Below are 20,053 nucleotides of genomic sequence, written 5' to 3' on the forward strand. Positions count from 1 at the left end.
AGCTTTATTGTACAGGTCCATAAATTGTTTATAGGCTCTTATGATTACAAAATTCTAATAATTCTACTGAATTTTAATAGAAAAGATTGACACTAGCCACTGAAAGGAATAATAAAACATTTCAAATTTGCTTCTAAAGCTATTACCTTTATATTTCTTTTCTTTAAAGTTAAACTATTATCTTTTCATTACCTAGTTGTACCTTATGAAATCACAGTTTACACCAGCGATATTTTTGGAGCTGGGACAGATGCGGATGTCTTCATTGTCCTGTATGGGAGAGATGGCATATGCACACAGCAAAAGTCCTTATGTGTTAACAAGAGAGAGCGTCGGATGTATTTTGAGAGGAACTCTGTGGATCTGTTCATTGTAGAGGTAAAGTCCAACATACCTGATTTATAGACTAGAAAGTCTGATGCCTACAGTCATTTAAAAGTTTGATATATATATATATATAGTGAGAGAGAGAGAGAGAGATACCTGTATCAAAAGGCACCATTCTCGATTACCATAACATTGGCAGCTTGCACTCCCGTGTCCCCCCCCCTTTCCCTTTGTCAGGTAACCATGTAATAACCACACGTATACCGTTATTGGTGAAAACAGGCCGCAGCTTTTATTAATAATTAATATAAACCAAACTTTTCGGTACCCGAGTATTAGTGCGTCCATCAAATATATCAAAACCGGGCTTCGTACCGGCGTCCGCCATTTTAGCCAGTCCGCCGCACAATCTTCCCGGCCCCCCACCATGTCCACCCCCCCGGGCAGCCCACGCCCACCTCTACGCACTTCTCCTTCCTCTCGGACCCCGGTTTGTCCACCGTGTCCTCCAGGCCCCTCCTGGCCCCCTGACTCGGGTACCCCCGCCACCAGGCCAGGATAGTGGTACACTTGTCCCGGACCCCCCAACAGCCCTACTGCTGCCCCAACTTGGTGAGCGCCTGCTCCAGTGCCTCCTGTATTGCGTTATTAAATATATCGTACCCCACGTCTGATAAGTGAATCAGGTCCTTCCTATACAGGCCCAAGCATGGCTCGTCGGCCCACTCATGCCGTATGGTAACTATCGCCGTTCCTTTAGCCCATACCTCAATCTGCCTGTTCACTTTCTTCCTCCCTCTGGCCCATAATCTGTCACCCTGCCATTTAAGCCTGGGTATGATTTCGGACCATATTATGATTGTGTCCCGTGTCAACTCCTGTATCTCCTGCAGATCCCTTTTTATGCTGTCTATGAGCTGCTTAGCCGTCGTCCTCCCCAGGTCGTTACCCCCTAGGTGTATGACTATGGCGTCTGGCTTCTGGCGAGTACGCAGGCTGTTCTGTACCTCCGGGATCAGTTGTTCCCATCTCATTCCACGGATTCCCATCCATGTCAGGAGGATTCCCCTTGGTGCCAGCCCCAGGTGCGCTCCATGTGTTCTCTCCCGGGCCCTCTTGGCCGCCCAATGCACAAAGGAGTGTCCCATAACCCACACTATCTTACTTCGTAGGCCGCGACCTGCGGGTAAGAGGAATTGCATGATTAGTGACCCAATTGCACAGCCCCCGGCCTGATTTACTAAAGCAGGTTAAAAATGTGTGTTTTTGCATTGCATTTAACAATCTATTTATTGAGAGGCCAATATCAAAGGCATTTCCACAGGAAAAGCATGTTTTATTTAGAAGTTCATGGGGAGGGGGTTAGGTTGGGGGAGGTTTCTCTGCATGCAGTTTTGCAATTAAAAAAAAGCACCTGCACATAAATTACCAAAGCGATGAACAATTGGCATAGTTTTAATTAAGACCACAGCAAGAATGTGAAGCGCTGAGCAAGCACACTAGATGAAATACCAGAAGAACAGGTGTGTTGCAAAGAAATGTAGTATTGACGGTACAAATAACCACAAAGTGGATGTTTTAAATAAGCAAAACATTTGCCTTCAGTGTGTGTACATAGCAAAATTGATTCAACAATAGGTTACCCGACGCGGAACCATGTTTCACATGGGCTGCATCGGGAGGGATAGCATACATGTGATAAGGATCCATACAAATGAATTGTTGAATAGGAATTCTAAAAACCAAACAGGAACATAGCAATAAAATATGTATAGTGGACCATCAACAAGTTGGCAGATAGCAGAGGAAAATGTAATACATACCTAAAATAACAAATTATTTTAATAATGCCATGTACATCAAAACATTCCAAAAGAGGGCTGCAAGGAACAAATAATATAAAATAAATTAGGACAAGGCATGCCAGAAGTTTCAAAATGATGATTTGGACAAGGAGGAACCAGAAAGCACACTTACCATTTGTATGCATGATATTAATTGTAGAAATTAGTTACTAGGGGTTAGACAATCTGAAATCATCCTGGAGGGCGTGGATACAGCAAACGGTGAACTAAAGTAATAGGAAAATACTTACATTAGTGATGAAGAGGGGATGGCGCAGAGTCAATAAGGAGTTTGAAATGAAAGGGAACTGTAAGTAGCAAAGCAGATATTAGGAGAACAAGATAACAATAAAAAGGACAAAAAAGCCCAGTGACGAAAAAATGGGTAATGATGGGATCAATTTGATGGATACACAATCCTATAATTCTTGCTGATAATTATGAACTTTGTTAATCACATAAAAATTTTTTAAAATTTTAAATTTTTAAATTTTTTAAATTTTTTGGAGAGGGGAGAAAGACCTCAGTATAGGCAAAATGATCCAGTTGCCTCAGAAACATATTGGTAGCCAATTATTCCAGTCTTTGGTCTTATACCCCTTATATTTTTATGTTATACATTAAAAATTCTTTTTAATTCTTTTCATTTTCCTTTTGTGACTCTTAATTTCTACTTGTACATAGTTAATAGTTCTACTTGTGATCTACTTGTGTTTAAATCTTCAGTATTTGCCTGTTATTGTTGACTTGTTCTATGTGCATTGCACAAATGTTCAATTGCTCAAATGTTCTATGTAACGCCATAGCCGCGACTGTTCTGTTCTATGGAAACCGATATGATTTGATATTTTGTTCAAGAATGTCGGTATAGAAAAATTCTAAATAAATAAATAAATAAATACATTTTCACCACAGGAAATAATAACCAACCATTTCACGCTGTAGCCCTGCTTCAGTTACTGATGGCAACCCATTCTGAACTTAATCAACTGAGCGTTACTTGGTATAAATTGTTAAGTTTCATCCCGACATTTTGTAACCAGAAGGCACTTATCTTTTCGCTTCCTCTCAGCTTTTTATTTTTCTGATGGCAATGCCGTGCCTTTCACCATTCACCGACTTGTTGGTATCGGTGTAGCTGCCGCCAACGTGGCCGACGTTTCGCTTCAATGCTGCATCAGGGCGGGCTCTGTAAAGAAAGAAATTAAGCCATTGCTTTCATCTAGATTTTACTTGTGAAACTATTGTCGGAAATACTCACAGTTTTGTTTGTACCCTCTCTCTTATTTGCCGTGCTTGTGTTTAAATGCTTACAACATGGCCGTGCTTTTTTAAAGTGCTTACTCGGCTTGAAAATGATCCAATCATTGAACACATACCTACGTATATAAGCGTTTGACATCAAGTTTAAATGGCTAGGCTTTTTTGTCATTTCTCTATTCATCACAACCAGTGCCTGATTACTGACCGCTAATTCTTATGGCTTAAATATAATGAACTTTTTTATTCTATCTTGAAATTTGAACTTGTAAACTCTTCCCAACATGACTCAACTCAACCGTTTGTTCTAATGAATTCAACTGCAAACCATCGCAGTTCTAAGTTATATACTGTGGTAAAAAATGAACCAATCATAACACTTATTCTGACGACCACTTGAGCCAATTTGTTTATGGCTAATTTCAAAAAGAATGGATCAGCAATTTGCCTTTTCTGTCCAAGATTTTCTTTTACAAACGTTATATAGATGACATATTCATTTTGTGGAGTGGAACTGACAAAGAGTTATTCATGTTTGAAGGATGGATTAACACCTGTGATGAGAGGATACAATTTGTGATGCATTGCAATTTTTTTGAAACATCATTTTTGGATGTGTTGTTGAAGAAAACAGAGTCAGGAGACATCATCACCAGTGTCTTTAAGAAACCTACTGACCGCAATACCATGTTACATTTTGAAAGTGCACATCCGTTACCATTAAAATACAGTCTTCCCGTTTCACAATTTTTGAGGTATAAATGAAATTGTTCGAACACTCAGATCTACAAACAACAGTAGATTCAACAGATGACGGATTTTAAGCAAAGACGCTATCCCAAAAACTGCATAAAAAATGCGTTCAAGAGGGCACTTTATTATGATCGAGATGCTTTATTAATGCCTCAATGTAAACAAAAGGATTTGAAGGTAATCACCTGTGTTACGAAGTATTCACCTATATCATTCAAGATTGTTAGATGTTTACGTAACCATTGGTTCCTTATACAGATGATCCCAGGTATGGAAAATTTGGAATTCAGAGTTGCTTTTTCAAGAAGTAAAAATCTGAAAGAAATTTTAAGTCCATCAACATTACCTGAAAAAGTAGACAGAATATCTTCTATTGATGGGACCATTCCACTTGGTCATTATAAATGTGGCCATTGTAAGATATGTGACCAAACTCTTGAACTCAAAGAATTCACTTGTCTACATACTCAGCACAAGTAGAAGATGAATCACTTTACCACTTGCCAAACAGATTTTGTCATCGATATTGTAAAATGTCCTTGTAACAAATCCTATGTGGGTCAGACAAAGAGATCATTGAAACTACAAATCAGTGAGCACAAAAGTTGTTTAAAGAACAGGAAAGAGACTGCTCCAATTGTTGCACACTGTATCAAAGAAAATCATAACATCAGGGAATTACGATGGTTTGCTATATATCATATTAAACAGGATCAAAGAGGAGGTAATCAAGAAAAAAGCTGTTTAAAAGAGAACAAGAATGGATTTTCAAGCTTCGGTCAGAAGAGCCCATAGGTTTGAATTCTAAGATAGAATGGAATAGTCTCTTGTATTAAAAGATAAATTGCAGCAACATCGAAGAACATGGACATTTAAAACTGACATCAAACAACTATGGTCATCAGAATAAGTGTTATGATTGGTTAATTTTTTAACACAATATATAACTTAGAACCGTGATGGTTTGTGGTTGAATTCATTAGAACAAACGGTTGAGTTGAGTCATGTTGGGAAGAGTTTGCAGGTTCAAATTTCAAGATAGAATAAAAAAGTTCATTATGTTTAAGACATAAAAATTAACAGTCAGTAATCAGGCTCAGGTTGTGATGAATAGAGAAATGACAAAAAAACCTAGCCATTTAAACTTGACATCAAACGCTTATATACGTAGGTAAGTGTTCAATGATTGGATCATTTTCAAGCCGAGTAAGCACTTTAAAAAAGCACGGCCATGTTGTAAGCATTTAAACACAAGCCTGGCAACTAAGAGAGAGGGTACAAACAAAACTGTGAGTATTTCCGACAATAGTTTTACAAGTAAAATCTAGATGAAAGCAATGGCTTAATTTCTTTCTTTACGGTTGAAATTATAGAGACTGCCCTGATGCAGCGTTGAAGCGAAATGTCGGCCACGTTGGCGGTGGCTACACCGATACCAAGTCGGTGAATGGTGAAAGGCACGGCATTGCCATCAGAAAAATAAAAAGCTGAGAGCAAGAGAAAAGATAAGTGCCTTCTGGTTACAAAATGTCGGGATGAAACTTAACAATTTATACCAAGTAACGCTCAGTTGATTAAGTTCAGAATGGGTTGCCATCAGTAACTGAAGCAGAGCTACAGTGTGAAATGGTTGGTTATTATTTGCTGTGGTGAAAATACTCATTTATTGAAGATTTAAACACAAGTAGATCACATGTAGAACTATTAACTACGTACAAGTAGAAATTAGGAATCACAAAAGGAAAATGAAAGGAATTAAAAAGAATTTTTAATATATAACATAAAAATATAAGGGGTATAAGACCAATGACTGGAATAATTGGCTACCAACAAGTTTCTGAGGCAATCAGATCTTTTTGCCAATGCTGAGGTCTTTCTCCCCTCTCCAAAAAATTTAAAAATTTAAAAATTTTTTATGTGATTAATAAAGTTCATAATTTTATCAGCAAGAATTATAGGATTGTGTATCCATCAAATGACAATTGACAGCAAATAATCACCACATAACTAGTTAACTTTTGGACAATGATTGTATACTAGTTACTCCTGGATTTTTTGTCTAATGAAGGGATCAAAACAGAGGTTGGAATACAAAAAGGAGAATAACAGGCTAGCGAATGACATGCAAGATAGCTAAGAGGGCAAAAAGACGATAGATTATAAACAGGGAAATGGCAGGGTCAGTGAAACGTGTGGAATAAAAAAAGGGGAATAACGAGGCAGCAATTAAAGTGCAAGGTAGCTCTCAGAGGGGCACAGATCAACCAGTGGAGGAATTGGAGGGATGCTAGCAGGGTGAACTTGACATTAAAATCATCTGTGAGGCAGGCACACAATTGATTCCTACAACAGTTATTTCAAATCTAGAGTCATTATTCTGAACCTGAAATCAACCTCTCCTCTTCCCGCCCGCTCAAGACTGCAACCAGTAAATTATGGGCCGGATTTTAAAAGGGTTACGCGCATAAGGTACGCGCATAACCCTTTTAAAACCCCCCCTGCGCGCACCGAGCCTATTTTGCATAGGCTTGGCGGTGAGCGCAAGCCCCGGGACATGCGTAAGTCCCAGGGCTTGCAAAAAGGGGCAATCGGGGGCATGGCCAGGGGGCGTGGTTTCATATCGGGGGCATGTTCGGGGCGTGGTTTCGGATCGGGGGCATGTTCGGGGGCGTGTGGGAGGTCTGGAGGCGTGGCCGAGGCAGTAGTAACTTTTCAGATAAAGGTAGGGGGGGGGGTCTAGATAGGGCCGGGAGGGTGGGTTAGGTAGGGGAAGGGAGGGGAAGGTGCAGGGGGTGGAAGGAAAGTTCCCTCCGAGGCCGCTCTGATTTCGGAGCGACCTCGGAGGGAACGGGCAGCGCGCACAGGGTTCGGCGCACACAAGCTGCACAAATGTACAGCCCCTTGCGCGTAGAATTATAAAATCTACACCTAATTGTTTTGATTACCTGTTGGAATAAACACTTGAAATTTAGACAAGGTGTCTTCATTGGAGATTCAGTATCTGATTTAGCTGAATGATTAGCAGTGCATGGGTGCTGTAAGAGCAGAACACTGAATATTTGAATACATTTGCATAATATTTACATTATTTAATATGTAAAACTATTATACCTTATAAAAATAATGTACTTTTCCAATGATATATCTGGATATTTTATTTCTTTGTGTTTTTCTGTTATTCTTTTCTGCCCTTCTTTCTTCACATCACCTCTCACGCTTATCACTACAGCCTGTCTTTCCCTCCCAAAGATGTCCTTTCTCTTGCCTGCCTCCATCTCTACCTCTCTACTATTCTTTTCTCTCTTCTTTTCTATCCGTTTTGAATCCTTCTGCAGTCCTGCCCTCCCGCTGTCTCACAGTTCCACCTCTGCATTCCTCCTCGTGTAGGCTCCCCACTCAGCTTCTCATGCCTCCCACGTTGTCCCCTTCTCCGCACCAATCCCTTTCTCTTCTCTCACTATGCCACCAATCCTTCCTCTCTTTCACAAACCCCTTTCCCTCCATCCCTTACATGCTCTCCCTTCCTCCCCTTTTTCTTCCTTCCGGTCTTCTCTGTCCTCCTTCAGTGATCATATAATTTATTTATTATAGCCTCATACTTTCTTCCCTCTCCCTCACCACCTTGATCCTGTGCAAAGCTGAATATTTCCATAGCTCACTACTGAATATCCATAAAATGTGTGACATTTGGATCTAGAACAGATACACTGGTGGAGCAGACTGGGGCTGAAGTAAGTTGCGCGCACCGGCCAACTGCCGGCGCGCAATCCCCGGCCCAGCAGCCGTGCAAAGGCCTTTGGCCATGCCCCTGCCCCTGGACCACCCCGCCCCACCCCCACCCCACCCCTTTTGTAAGGCCCCGGGTCTTACACACGTCCCGGGGCTTTTGAAAATAGGGCCGGGGCGCATAAGGCCAGATACGAGCGTAAATCCTCTGGATTGAAAATCCAGCCCAATATCATCAGCTAACTTGCTCCTTTTTGGGTAGATATTAGTGTCATTGTTAATCTTAAAATTAAAAAGGTCTATATTCAGACACAATCCGGATAGCAAAGCTAGGGCTTGATTTACTAAGGCTTTTTCCCTGTAGACAGAATATGGGGGGAAAGCCTTTGTAAATATGAAACTTAGGGGGTCATTTTCAAAAGCGATCACATGTGAAAAGGGACATTTTGCATGTGACTACTAAATGGGGGCGGAGTCGGCCCCGGAAGAGCAGGAGTCGGGGGCAGCACCGGGGCCGACTCTGTGAAGACGTAAGGAAAGGGCCCTTTTCGCTGCCAGTTTCGTGCCCAATAGCACCACCTTTTACATTGGCACTATTGGGTGCGAAAGCCGGCAGCAATAGCACCACGGAGGTGCGATCGCTGCCGGCTTTCGCAGGCCCGCCCCCGCTTCGCCACCCCGCCCCCCGTTATTGCTGGATTTTCTAAAGTCTGTGACCTTAGAAAATCCAGGCCTTAGTCCAGCTAACTTTGGAGGTATATTCAATAGTGCAGCCCCCATCTTATCAGGTTAAATTCTAGCCTCCTAATTCATTAGCCAACTACAATTTAGCTGGGTTTGTGCCCAAATATTAATTTAGCTGGCTAACATCTGAGTTAGCCGGTTAAATGCTTTTAAATATGGACCTCAAAATGTCTTATAACTGTACGAGTCTAATAATATTTAAAAATCTCTTACAGTCTTCCTTATGGAATGAATAAGAAAATAAATTCAAATGTGGCTGCAGGAAATTCTTAATTTGTCAAATATCCATGGTGAAGCGTGCAAAGGCATCTTTGCTCACCAAAAGACAAAGGGAACACTATTGTGTCACTCTAGATTTTTTGGGTTAGGGTTAGAATTCAATGAGCTGTCAAATGCTGTTATATCATCAAGAGACTAGAAAGTCGAAAAGGTAGAGGGCTTGCTTTCTTGACTAGCGACTGAATTGTGATTGTTACCATCAAGAAGAAAGTGGTTGGACTTTCAGATGCGTCATCTTGACTAATACAGTGAATGAATGTTTATAGCTCAGCTTCAGGTTCTTAAAAGTGTTGCTTATTTTTTCCTGTCTCATTCTTTGTTATCTCCTGGAATCAGCTGGAGGACATTGGTGATATGCTCGAAAAGATCCGCATCGGACACAATGATAAAGGTATCAATGCAGGGTGGCATCTGGACAGAGTGGATATAAGAAGACTTTTGCCGAATGGAAAAGTAGGTAGCATTGTACAACTGGATGGTGGAGGCCTTAACTGCAATCTTGACATCCAACACAGTTTTCACAAACTCTCTTATGTTGAGTACAAAATTCCACTGCCTGAATGGAATGAATATTCAAGCTTCTAAGAGGAAACAGACTTTATCCCCATTTTATGTGTTTATTCATTTGTGTTGATTTTTTAATTGACTTGCTAATGTTTCAGTTTCAGTTCAGGAAGAATTAATATCATGATCTGACACATCTTTTCTTGTTTGATATTTTAACTGATAGATTATAGACAAGTCTGCAATTAATCATTGATGGGTTATCAGTAGCACTTTAAGAGCTTGATCTTCACACATGAAGCCGGATTTTATGCATGTAAATGGTTGTACTAAAATAGCCCAGATTCAGTTCACATAAAAGTATACATGTAACCCGGTTTGTATGTGAGCCGGCTTGAGGCATTCTGGGGCGGAGAGGGGGAGGGGGAGGATGAGGTTCAGACTTATAACCTTGTGTGGGGTGTGCATACTCGAGCACTTGCACTTGAATTTTCAAGGCAAACTTATGCAGAAACGTTTGCTTAGATAATTCAGGGTAAAGTCAGACCAACCTCATTGTGCACAGTTAAAAAATTACCCCCTGAATGCTGTTTTCCTGGTGGTTACCCATCTGGAACACACTTTAGGACTGGTTATTGGGGGCCGATGCTCGTTAACCTGTACCGTAAATTTTTTTTTTTTTTTTTATGAGTGCAGTTTTCAAAGCCATTTCCCTGGGTAAAATAGGCCATTTGAAAATTATCCTCTCTCTGTCTTGCTACGGTTACACGAGGAGCTGTTCCCTGAGGCGTGGTTAAGTCAGTGGAGGAGAGCAGTGTGTGCAGATTGTGTTTTTAAATCTGTGCATGTTATTTTTTTTTTTCAATGAAATTTCACCTGCACAAGAAACAGGTGCAAATTCCACAGGTACCTTACACCCATGGACAGTTTTTAAAGGGAAAATATCATGCATTTTCCTTCTTGAAAATTAGTTACAAGGTCAGCAGGAACAAAATACCCAGGGGCCTTTGCTGTTAGGTGGGAGATTAAGAATTGCATGCCTCTCCACCTCCGCCGTATATCTTTGGCTTATGAATAAAAGGTCCTCATTGGAGGGGGTGACTGCTACTATTTTTTTCTCTTTTTTGGATATACCTAGTTGTGTGTGTATTGATTGTATCTAGCCTTTGGGTTGGAAAGCCATAGAGCGATAGAGCGATAGAGTTGTTAGAAGGTGATGTTGGGAGTTCTTATTGGACCAGCCAAGAAGTAGCATACCCTAATTGAGCCGTAAAAAAATGTAGTTTTCTTTGCAAAGATACATTGGGCAGTTTGTGTTGTCATAGATGATCACAATGCTAAACTTCACTGAATTCATATGCAACCCCTAGGTGGGAAAAGCCGGATAGTGGATCCAAGGCTTCACATCTCAGTTCAGTATTAAGCACTCAGTTCTCAAAAAGGGTCAACCCGCATCTGATAGTCTAGGATTCCCTGTGGGGTGGTGGTAGGGGAGATTAATTTGTAGGCTCTTTTTGCATTGCTTGGATCTTAACTGCCCCTTTAGTCCTGTGTAAACAGCACTGATAATCCTTCACAGTTAAAATAGCAGCAGTAAGCACCCTGGAAGCTGTGTGGGTTCCAAATCAATTTTACTGATATGTTGAAAAGTAAATGAATGGGTCTTTACAGCTCTTGATGAAAATATTCCAATTAATTCTAACAATTTGAAATTTCATACATTTATGACCTTACTGCTTTTAGCAAAAGTCTTCAATTGATAATGCTTAGAATTCCTTTAATAGTTTAGTTCTTTCTCCAGTTCAATTAGTGAATTTATCTGATGCTTCTCCGCGTTGTAGAATGGTTAGAACTTTGATCCCAGTTCATTACCAGAATGAAAAGTCCCAGTTCTCCTACCTCTGCTGTAATCCTCACTGTTCTCCAGTCTCCCATCAGCAGGACTGTATTGTAGCTCCTTTCCAAGTCAATACCTGGTTCAGTGGTGAACCTCTTCCCAGTCCCTCGCGGTGAATGTGGATTCATTCCTCCTGGATGACACAACTACTCTTCAGGTTCTTCCTAGGTGAAAGACACTTCCTCCAGGTGACAAATTCTGAGTCCCTGGGCCCTAGGGCACTCGGTAATTAAAACAACAAAAAGGAAAAAAAAAAAATCATACTCCAAAAAGGGAAACCAAATAAGAGGCAGGAAATACGGAAAAAAAAAATGTCCTCCTCAGACAGCAAAAAGGTTCCCAAACCTGGACATAAATAGGTTTATCCAGCTCTCTGTCCATGAAAACCTCAGAGTCCTTTAGCAGAGGACAGCAAAGGACGTGCTGTCCCTAAGAAGGCGAAGTAAGGAATCCACACCCAGATATGGTGACAGGGGTTTAAAAAGACCACAAACAAACACACCAACTCCTGTCCCCACAGGGGGGAGCCAAAACACCAACCTCTTCTCACTAATCCCTCTGAGCTTCCCCAAATTTTTGCTTTAAACATTCTGGAAAGGAAGCCTGTGGTTCCGTACACATGTAATTAAAAACTGGTCTATCAGGGCCAGACCGATGGCCTACAATGGTGCTGTGTGAGTGACTGGAGTTGGCTTCTGCTCATTGGGCCAACAGGGATTCAGGGATGCCGCAGAGGCAGTGCTCACAGGCAAGACTCCAGAGGGAGGGAATCCCAGACATTGCACAGCAGTGACACCTACAGGTGGGATTAAGGATGCACAAGCATTGCATTTTGTTTTGCCATGTTTGGTCCTTTATACATAGCGCATTACTTAACACGCCCACTAATTGCAGTTACCAGCTCATAATCCTAAACCAGAGCTGTTTTTGGTTCCTAATTATCCAGGGCTCAGAGACGGTGACATTCCCCTGTGAAAGATGGCTTGCAAAATCTGAAGACGACGGAGAAACTGTGAGGGAGCTGGTACCTTCTACCATCTTTACAGAAAAGCTTTTGAAAGATGGGACGCTGAAGCAAGTGGAAACGGAAGTGGAAGAGCCATTGGAAAGTAAGAGGAATGCAGGACAGTATTATGCTACTGTAACCCCATCCCCCGAGGTGGTCTGCTACCTGATGGGGGCCATAAAAGAATCTAAGTCTCTTTGGGGCTGGAACCACTCACCAGCTAACTTTCTCACTGTCCTTCTTTCCCCCAGGACTGGATCCTTTGTAGGTGGGGGATACCATAGTTGTACTTTCAGGGCCCAGTGTGACAGGGGGACTCTTATTGGTGTTCCCTGGGAGAGGAACACTTTTCCCCACACTCTGGATACTGTAGGTGCTAGGAAGAATACACAGGAGACTCTGATTGAGGGTCCAGAATCAAAGCTTTTACCGATGGGTAATCAGATGAAATAATAGCACAATTCAACTTAATTCCTTTGTCTCCCACAGGTGGCTGCTACAGTTCTTTCTCTCTCTCTCTCTATCTGTGCAAGGGTCTCTTTGATTGGGTCCAGGGGCAAGGGGAGCACTCACCATCCAGGGCTTGAATCAATGAGGTTCCCAAGTGGATCGGGATATCATTGTTGGGAAGGAAAACCCCCATCCAGCCGGCCCAAAATCTACTGCACAGCCTCTGCTCACTACTCCCAGTTTTCTCTCCTCCCAGGGTGAAGACTCCAAGTGGGGGGTCCTCGGATGGAACTCAGTTTGGTGTTACTCACAGATCTCCTCAGTCCTTCGCGATTTCACTCACAGTCTTTGAATCCCAAGAAGACGAGGGATCTCCTGGAACACGCGGCTCTCAATGTTCTTTTTCAGGGCAGGAAGAAGTGGGGGGGGGGGGGGGGGAAGGGGCAAATTCTGCCTCCCAGAACTTCTAACAAAAATGTTTCTTTATCCCCCAAAACTTTATCTGAACACCGGAGTTGTTCCATGAGTCAGGTCACCCCCCACCTCCCCCATCTTCGTTGAGGGTTTGGAAGGGCAGGTCTTCCCTGACCTGAGACAGCCTCAGACTCTGGGATCCCCGTGCCAGGGGCCCAGGTGGTGCACAGGTTCTCACAAGGCTCCTACCACAAAAAAGTATAAACTCGAAAACAGCCCAGAGGGAAAATTCTAACCAGCCAGTGAGTGGACTGGGATAGGATTACCCTCCCGACCCTGGTCAGACTCCCCAGGCAGGGTTTGCCTGGCTCCTCTGACTGGGCCTGAAAACTCCAACTCAGAAAAACCTCCACACTACCTCCTAATTCTTAGCCAGCCTAAAAGGACTGCCCCCCAGATTGCATTATTTTTCTTACCTCACAGGGGGGACCGCCATTCCAGCACCCTCAAAGGGAGGGGCTTTGTTTGAATGGATCCTCTCCCGTTTCTGACACTAGACTGCTTTCTGAATGCAGGAATCCCCAGGGCTCGATGGTGGCGTGTCCGTAGGGCACGTCACACTACATTTCAGGGAGTCCTGGTTGAAGTACCTGTGATAACCGTGTTGATTAAAGGGAGATGCCTCTTGGAAGTGTCTCTTTTCTTCTAGGGCTATTTTTCTATGAGGTTTTTAAAAAATGTCATGCAAGTCAACCATTATCATAATTATGAAGTCTGCTATGAATAATAATAATAGTAATACAGTTAATTTTTATTTCTTGATTTGAATAATCTGAGAATAAAAAACCCCACATCTAAACAAAGGTTAACAGTAGCCTTGATTAGGAAACTGAATATTGCTCTAATTTACTGAGGTGTTTTTTTTTTTTTTTAAGCTCAGCAGTTGCCTTCTGCTCTTTTTGGGCTTCCAGCTCAGCCAGTCTCTACTGGGTTTCATGAGCTTTCATTTCAACTACCTGAGGTTTTTCCCATGCTGTAAACCCACTTCCTATCTAGCCTAGCTGTCACACTGTGGCTCCTTCCGGGACATGGTGCACGTGCTTCCTGCGTCTGGCCACTGGGTATCACTGTTGTGTGATGCTTGAGACTTGTGCCCTTCCCTGCTCCAGGATGTCTGACCACTGCCTCCGCAGCTTCCCCATTCTCGGTCTGCCTAAGGATCAGGAGTCAGGTTCAGAAACAGAGCCCTGCATGGCGGTGCATAGCCCCTGAGCCATCAGGTGAGAGCAAATTTGTTGAGCTTTTGTGTAATATGGAGGGAGGGTAATTTTAAAAGGCAGTGCTTTATCCACATAAATTCTGCCTTCTCTGTACGTACCCGGATCAGTCCAGACTGTGGGTTATGCCTCCCTTCCAGCAGATGGAAACAGAGAAAACTTGAAGGGCACCCTCACTTAACCTGGTGTGCCTCCTGCATCTGGGTGGGGATGGGACTTAACGTGCCAATAAATTCCACTGGGGAAACTACCTGCAGTTGCATAGGAAATTTTCCTGAGATAATTTCAGAATGAAACTACAGGTGTACCATTCACTTTGAAAGTTAGAGTGAAATCTGTTGGTACTTTTTACCCGCAGACTTTACTCTGACTGAAAATGATGCCCTGAATAAGTGAAACTAAGCAAATTCCTGAAGTTATAAACTTTGTTGAAACCATTGAGGTGGAGTTTTGCTAAGAGAGAAAGGAGCCCAGATTTTGGAATGTGCAAACAATTCAAAGTTGAACTTGGAGCAAGGTCTATTTTGATGGGAAAATGTGAATTTTCATGGGCTCCATTGCACAAAAAATCCATCTGGTTTACCCTAGTAGATCTGGGCAAAATCCAAAGCACATCCAAATAAGGATGTGCTTTCATTTCATTTTGTTTTTAAAATGAAAGAAAACTGTGCAAAAGTTTGCCTTTATTTTGGTTGTCTTCTGTTTTTAAAAAATGCTGCCCTACCTCCATCATGAAGAGATACAACTCCCGACCTCTTAACCCATCCAGTGGCAAAAGCAAACCATAGTCACTCCTGTCCCACCAATGCAGTCATGTAAAACTGCATCTGCTGACCTAAAGCCAGTGCCATTTCAAATTCCCACCATACAACTGTTACCCCTGTGCTGGTCGTACCTGGATAGCGGTACCAAAGGCCATAAGTCAAATCACAGTTTCAGGAGTTAAACTTCTCATAATCTTAAAATATCTCAAACTGCAGGGTTCTCGGAGCAGGGGTAAAGATAATTTTCAAGGCCCTTCACATTGTAACACTTAATTCCCAGTTCTTGCTTACAACACTGGTAAGTGCTAACATCAATTTGCAGAAGAAAAAAAACCCACTAGAAGCTGACTTTGGTTTCTAACAATACTTTTACTGATATAGGGTGAAATGATGATAATGTTCTTTACAGAAGTTTGCTTCAATAGCAATGTTACAAATGCTTTAAATAAATGTGTGACTTCTCACAGTCTTGCTTAAGTTTAAGATGTTAAGGCCAATTGGTTCAGTCTTTAATCTGATATTTCTCCCATCCCATGGACATAGGGCAAGTTGTGCTTCCCTCCCAATGTTGGTGAAATATTAAAGGTGAAATACATTTTACATAGTCATTTATCTCCCAACTCTCCACATAGCTTTCTCCTCTGAACTCGTTAGTTTCCTCACCGTTCCTGAGCAGCATCAAGCGTATGACTCTTCCCCCTTCCAGTATCAGAATGATACTCTTATTATTCCTCTTCTCCAAATCTCCAGTAGATATTTATGGGTACCGTAGAGGGTCTTTCCCAACTCCTTTCTCCCTTTTCACCTTCCTCTCCTCTGGATGGCTGTAAGTCATCCCTCCTCTGGATACTGATGATCTGCACTTCCCTGTATGCACCCAGATAGTCCAGACTCCTGGTTTTTGCATTCTTGCCAGCAGATGGAGACAGAGAAAGTTTCACGGACACTGTACATAAACCAGTTTACCACCTGTAGTCCCTCAGTATTTCTCTGTCTCCAGCAGATGGAAAGGTGTAAAACCTGCAGTCTGGAGAGGAAGAAAAAAAAACCAACGAAGATTAAAAGATAAGAAAATTTCTGGATCCTCGCAAGGGATTGTGAGGTCCTGGTGGGGCCATCCTCCCTGGTTTGAGGTGGTTGGTAATCCTTCTAATACCTCAGTCCAGAGGTCTGTGGCGTGGACATCTGGTGGTTCAGATACCTCTTCCTCCACGAGACAGCGGTGGAACCTGCTGGCAGTTCTGCACTGCAAGCCCAGTGGAGCAGGGTAGTATCCCTTTTGTACGATTTGTTCTGGGCTGGGTCACTAAAGTTTGTCGAAAGGAGATGAATATAGCCAGTGGTCTGCTCTTTTACGATCTGCCATGTGGTCTGCGCTCCTGGAACCAGAACCTCTGCACCAAAGGAAAGTATTGGTTTCTATGTATCTTTATTTGTTCTCAGTAAAAAAAAAAAAAAAGGAACAAGGAACTAGTTAGAGGAATCTGTGCATCAGCAGGGTTCCAGGGGGAGCTACCTTAGCAGCTCGGAGAGCTCAGCAGTGGGGTTTTTCAGCAGCTTCTCTGCCTGTGGAGGAGACCGGGTGTTGACTCTGGGGCACTGAGAGACTGTTCCCCTGCTTGCCGTTCAGGTGCTAGTAGTGACACAGGTGCAGGGAGAACAGCATGTGCATGCAGCAAAAGCGGCATGCGTTCGAGGGTCTGAGTCGAGTATGACCAAACCAGTAGAACGAGCCTTGTGGATGATGGAGGTCTAGTGCTGAGTCTTTTCCTGTCAGTGCGGAAACGTTGGCCACTTTCGATTCCCCAGCAGTGTCGGTGGGAGAGGCAGGGGAATCCCTCCTCAACTATCACCAGCAGTTCCCTGTCCCACTGAAATGCAGAGAGGCACTTGCACTGAGGAGGAGTCTTTGGTTCTGGTAGAGGTCTTCTACCGGTTTTAATTTGCTTCATTGTGAACCTGGAAGATGTAGTAGGCCAGATTGACAAACTAAAGAGTAGCAAATCACCTGGACCGGATGGAATGCACCCCAGGGTTCTGAAGGAACTAAAAACTACAATTTCAGATCTATTAGTTAAAAGTTGTAAGCTATCATTAAAATCATCCTTTGTACCTGAAGACTGGAGGGTGGCTAATGTAACCCCAATATTTAAAAAGGGCTCCAGGGGTAATACAGGAAACTATAGACCAGTGAGCCTGACTTCAGTGCCAGGAAAAATAGTGAAAACTATTATCTGAGAGAGTAAATAGCCGATTTACATTAACTTGCTCAAGTCCTTTCATGATTTTGTAGACTTCTCTCATATCCCCCATCAGTCTTTTCTTCTCCAAACTGAACAGCCCTAACTTCTTTAGCCTTTCCTCATAGGGCAGCTGTTCCATTCCCCTTATCATTTTGGTTGCCCTTCTCTGTATTTTCTCCATTGCAGCTATATTCTTTTTGAGATGCGGTGGCCAGAACTTCACACAATATTCAAGGTGTGGTCTCACCATGGAGCGATACAAGGGCATTATGACATCCTCCATATTATTTTCCATTCCCTTCCTAATAATTCCCAACATTCTGTTTGCTTTTTTGACTGCCGTAGTACACTGAGCCGACGATTTCAATGTATTATCCACTATGATGCCTAGATCTCTTTCCTGGGAGGTAATTCCTAAGGTAGAAACTAACACTGAGTAACTACAGAAAGGGTTATTTTTCCCTACATGCATCACTTTGCACTTGTCCACATTAAATTTCATCTGCCATTTATTTGGAAGCCCAATCTTCCAGTCTTGCAAGGTCCTCCTGCAATTTATCACAATCAGCTTGAGATTTAACTACTTTGCATAATTTGGTGTCATCTGCAAATTTGATCACCTCATTCATTGTACCCCTTTCCAGATCATTTTTAAATGTATTAAAAAGAACCGGTCCAAGTACAGATCCCTGAGGCACTTCACTGTTTACCTTTTTCCACTGTAAAAACAGACCATTTAATCCTACTGTTTCCTTTCTTTTAACCAGTTTGCAATCTACAAAAGGACATCGCCTGCTATCCCATGACTTTTTAGTTTTCTTAGAAGCCTCTCATGTGGGACTTTGTTTAATATGTGTGTTGCCTGTGAAAAATTTGAGGTTATGCACATCAGTCTTGGACCTGCCCCTTTTCTGCTTCCTTATTCTGCTCGTGCGCCCTTCCCAATTTCTTAAAATTCATATTGCTCGCATACGGCTCACATATGAGAGTATGTGGCTGTTTTTGCGCAAGCAACGCTTTTAAAATTTACCTCTTAATGTTATGGGTACTTACCAGATACTTGTGATTTGGATTGGCCACTGTTGGAAACAGGATACAGGGCTTGATGGACCAAGGCTCTGATCCAGTATGGCAACTTCTTATTTTCTTATGCTTATGCGTAAAGCTTGTTTAGCAGAATAGGTGGTGGGAGATGCTGGCTCTCGACCCCAGTCTCCAAGGATTCTCGGCCAGTCAAGAGGCCAGAGCTGTTGAGAAGCTATACAGGCCTTCGATGACTTTCAGTACCGGATATTGAATGGATTCAGGCCTAAACACGATGAAGGTGAATGCAGGCTTTGCTTAGCCATGTGGTAGGCCATGGCAGCGGATCTTTTCCTGCTTGCATAGGCATGTGCGTGCATTCTTGCCACGTGGTGGTTGCATGCACAGGGACCTATGTGCATAAGGCTGTGGCCAAATTTGAGTGCATACGTCTGTGAACTAGACTTGAGCGCATTTTTGCGCAGGTACTTGAGCGCATATTTGTGTAAGTATTTGTGCGCATAAGACTGAGACCTAGACTGCAGCATGTATTTGCACAGGTACTTGTGCGCGTATAACCACAGCCTTAATGAGCACGTATTTGCACAGGTACTTGTGCACATAAGATTGCGACCTAGTCTTGAGTGCGTATTTGCGTGCATCCTGGAGGGATGTGCATGTAATCCCGGGTGGCAATGGTGTGTGCTCAGGAGGCTAGCTAGAACTGAAATTCAGGAGACGAACAGGTCCAAGTGCCTTGCTATCTGTGAGGCTTGCCATCTGATAGCATTTCAGTCCTCACTCTCTCTTGATTTGTATCAGCGCTGTTTAGATGTTCAAAGCGATTTCACTACTATAGCTTTTGCCCATGTTGAGACATCCCCTCGGCCTAAGGTGTCTCTGGAGGGGAATGGGGTGGGAGGCAAGGCGAGGCAACAGTCAGTTCTCCTCCCTTATTCCCAAGCATAAGCTTCCCTGAGAGAGAAAGGTTGGAGAGAGCAAGTTTAGGACTATGAGCTCTGGTATAGATTTTGAGTCTCCCCTACTGGACAATTGGGAAAATTATTAGGAAAGGCTCCTCTCATAGCCCTTTCTAAGTTAGCTTTCAATCTTGCTCTTCTAGCAACATACAAATACAGATGGTAATAGCAGGGTAAAATAATCTCCACAATTTTCTGCATCTGCTGCCCATGGATCAATAAAAGACAGGCAACTCACATCCAACACCTGGGGTAAGTTCTGAAACCCCTTGGTCTTCCAGGCTCAGATCTTACACAATCCTCCTCTGTTGCATCCGTTGGTCTTCGACGGCTTCGCCCTGCCTACCTCTCTCTACTTGCGGCTCCTCCCACTCACCTTGGACTGATGGCCGCCGCGGCGTCTGTTTGCCGACCTCTCCGGTGTCCCCAGACTGGCTTTGGTGCTGCCTCCTGCCTTGCTCTTCAAGGTACCTCTAGGGTGCACGCATACACGCTGCCCTCATCTTTATTTCCACGTTGGCACGAACCTCAGGGGCGTCCCCCTGTTCTGATGTCACGACTC

The 20,053-nt window shown here is 42.9% G+C and overlaps 1 protein-coding gene across 1 annotated transcript in view; it reads left to right on the forward strand.

Moving 5' to 3' along the window:
• The window catches only part of LOXHD1 (lipoxygenase homology domains 1), a 557,082-nt gene that overhangs the window by 384,595 nt on the left and 152,434 nt on the right, over nucleotides 1–20,053 (forward strand). Inside the window, exons 32-34 of the mRNA XM_029580624.1 lie at nucleotides 197–378; nucleotides 9,270–9,386; nucleotides 12,281–12,443. Of these exons, the coding sequence (XP_029436484.1) occupies nucleotides 197–378; nucleotides 9,270–9,386; nucleotides 12,281–12,443 (462 nt within the window). The remainder of the gene's footprint in view (nucleotides 1–196; nucleotides 379–9,269; nucleotides 9,387–12,280; nucleotides 12,444–20,053) is intronic.

Source organism: Rhinatrema bivittatum, chromosome 1 (genome assembly GCF_901001135.1).
Source record: "Rhinatrema bivittatum chromosome 1, aRhiBiv1.1, whole genome shotgun sequence".
NCBI lineage: Eukaryota > Metazoa > Chordata > Amphibia > Gymnophiona > Rhinatrematidae > Rhinatrema > Rhinatrema bivittatum.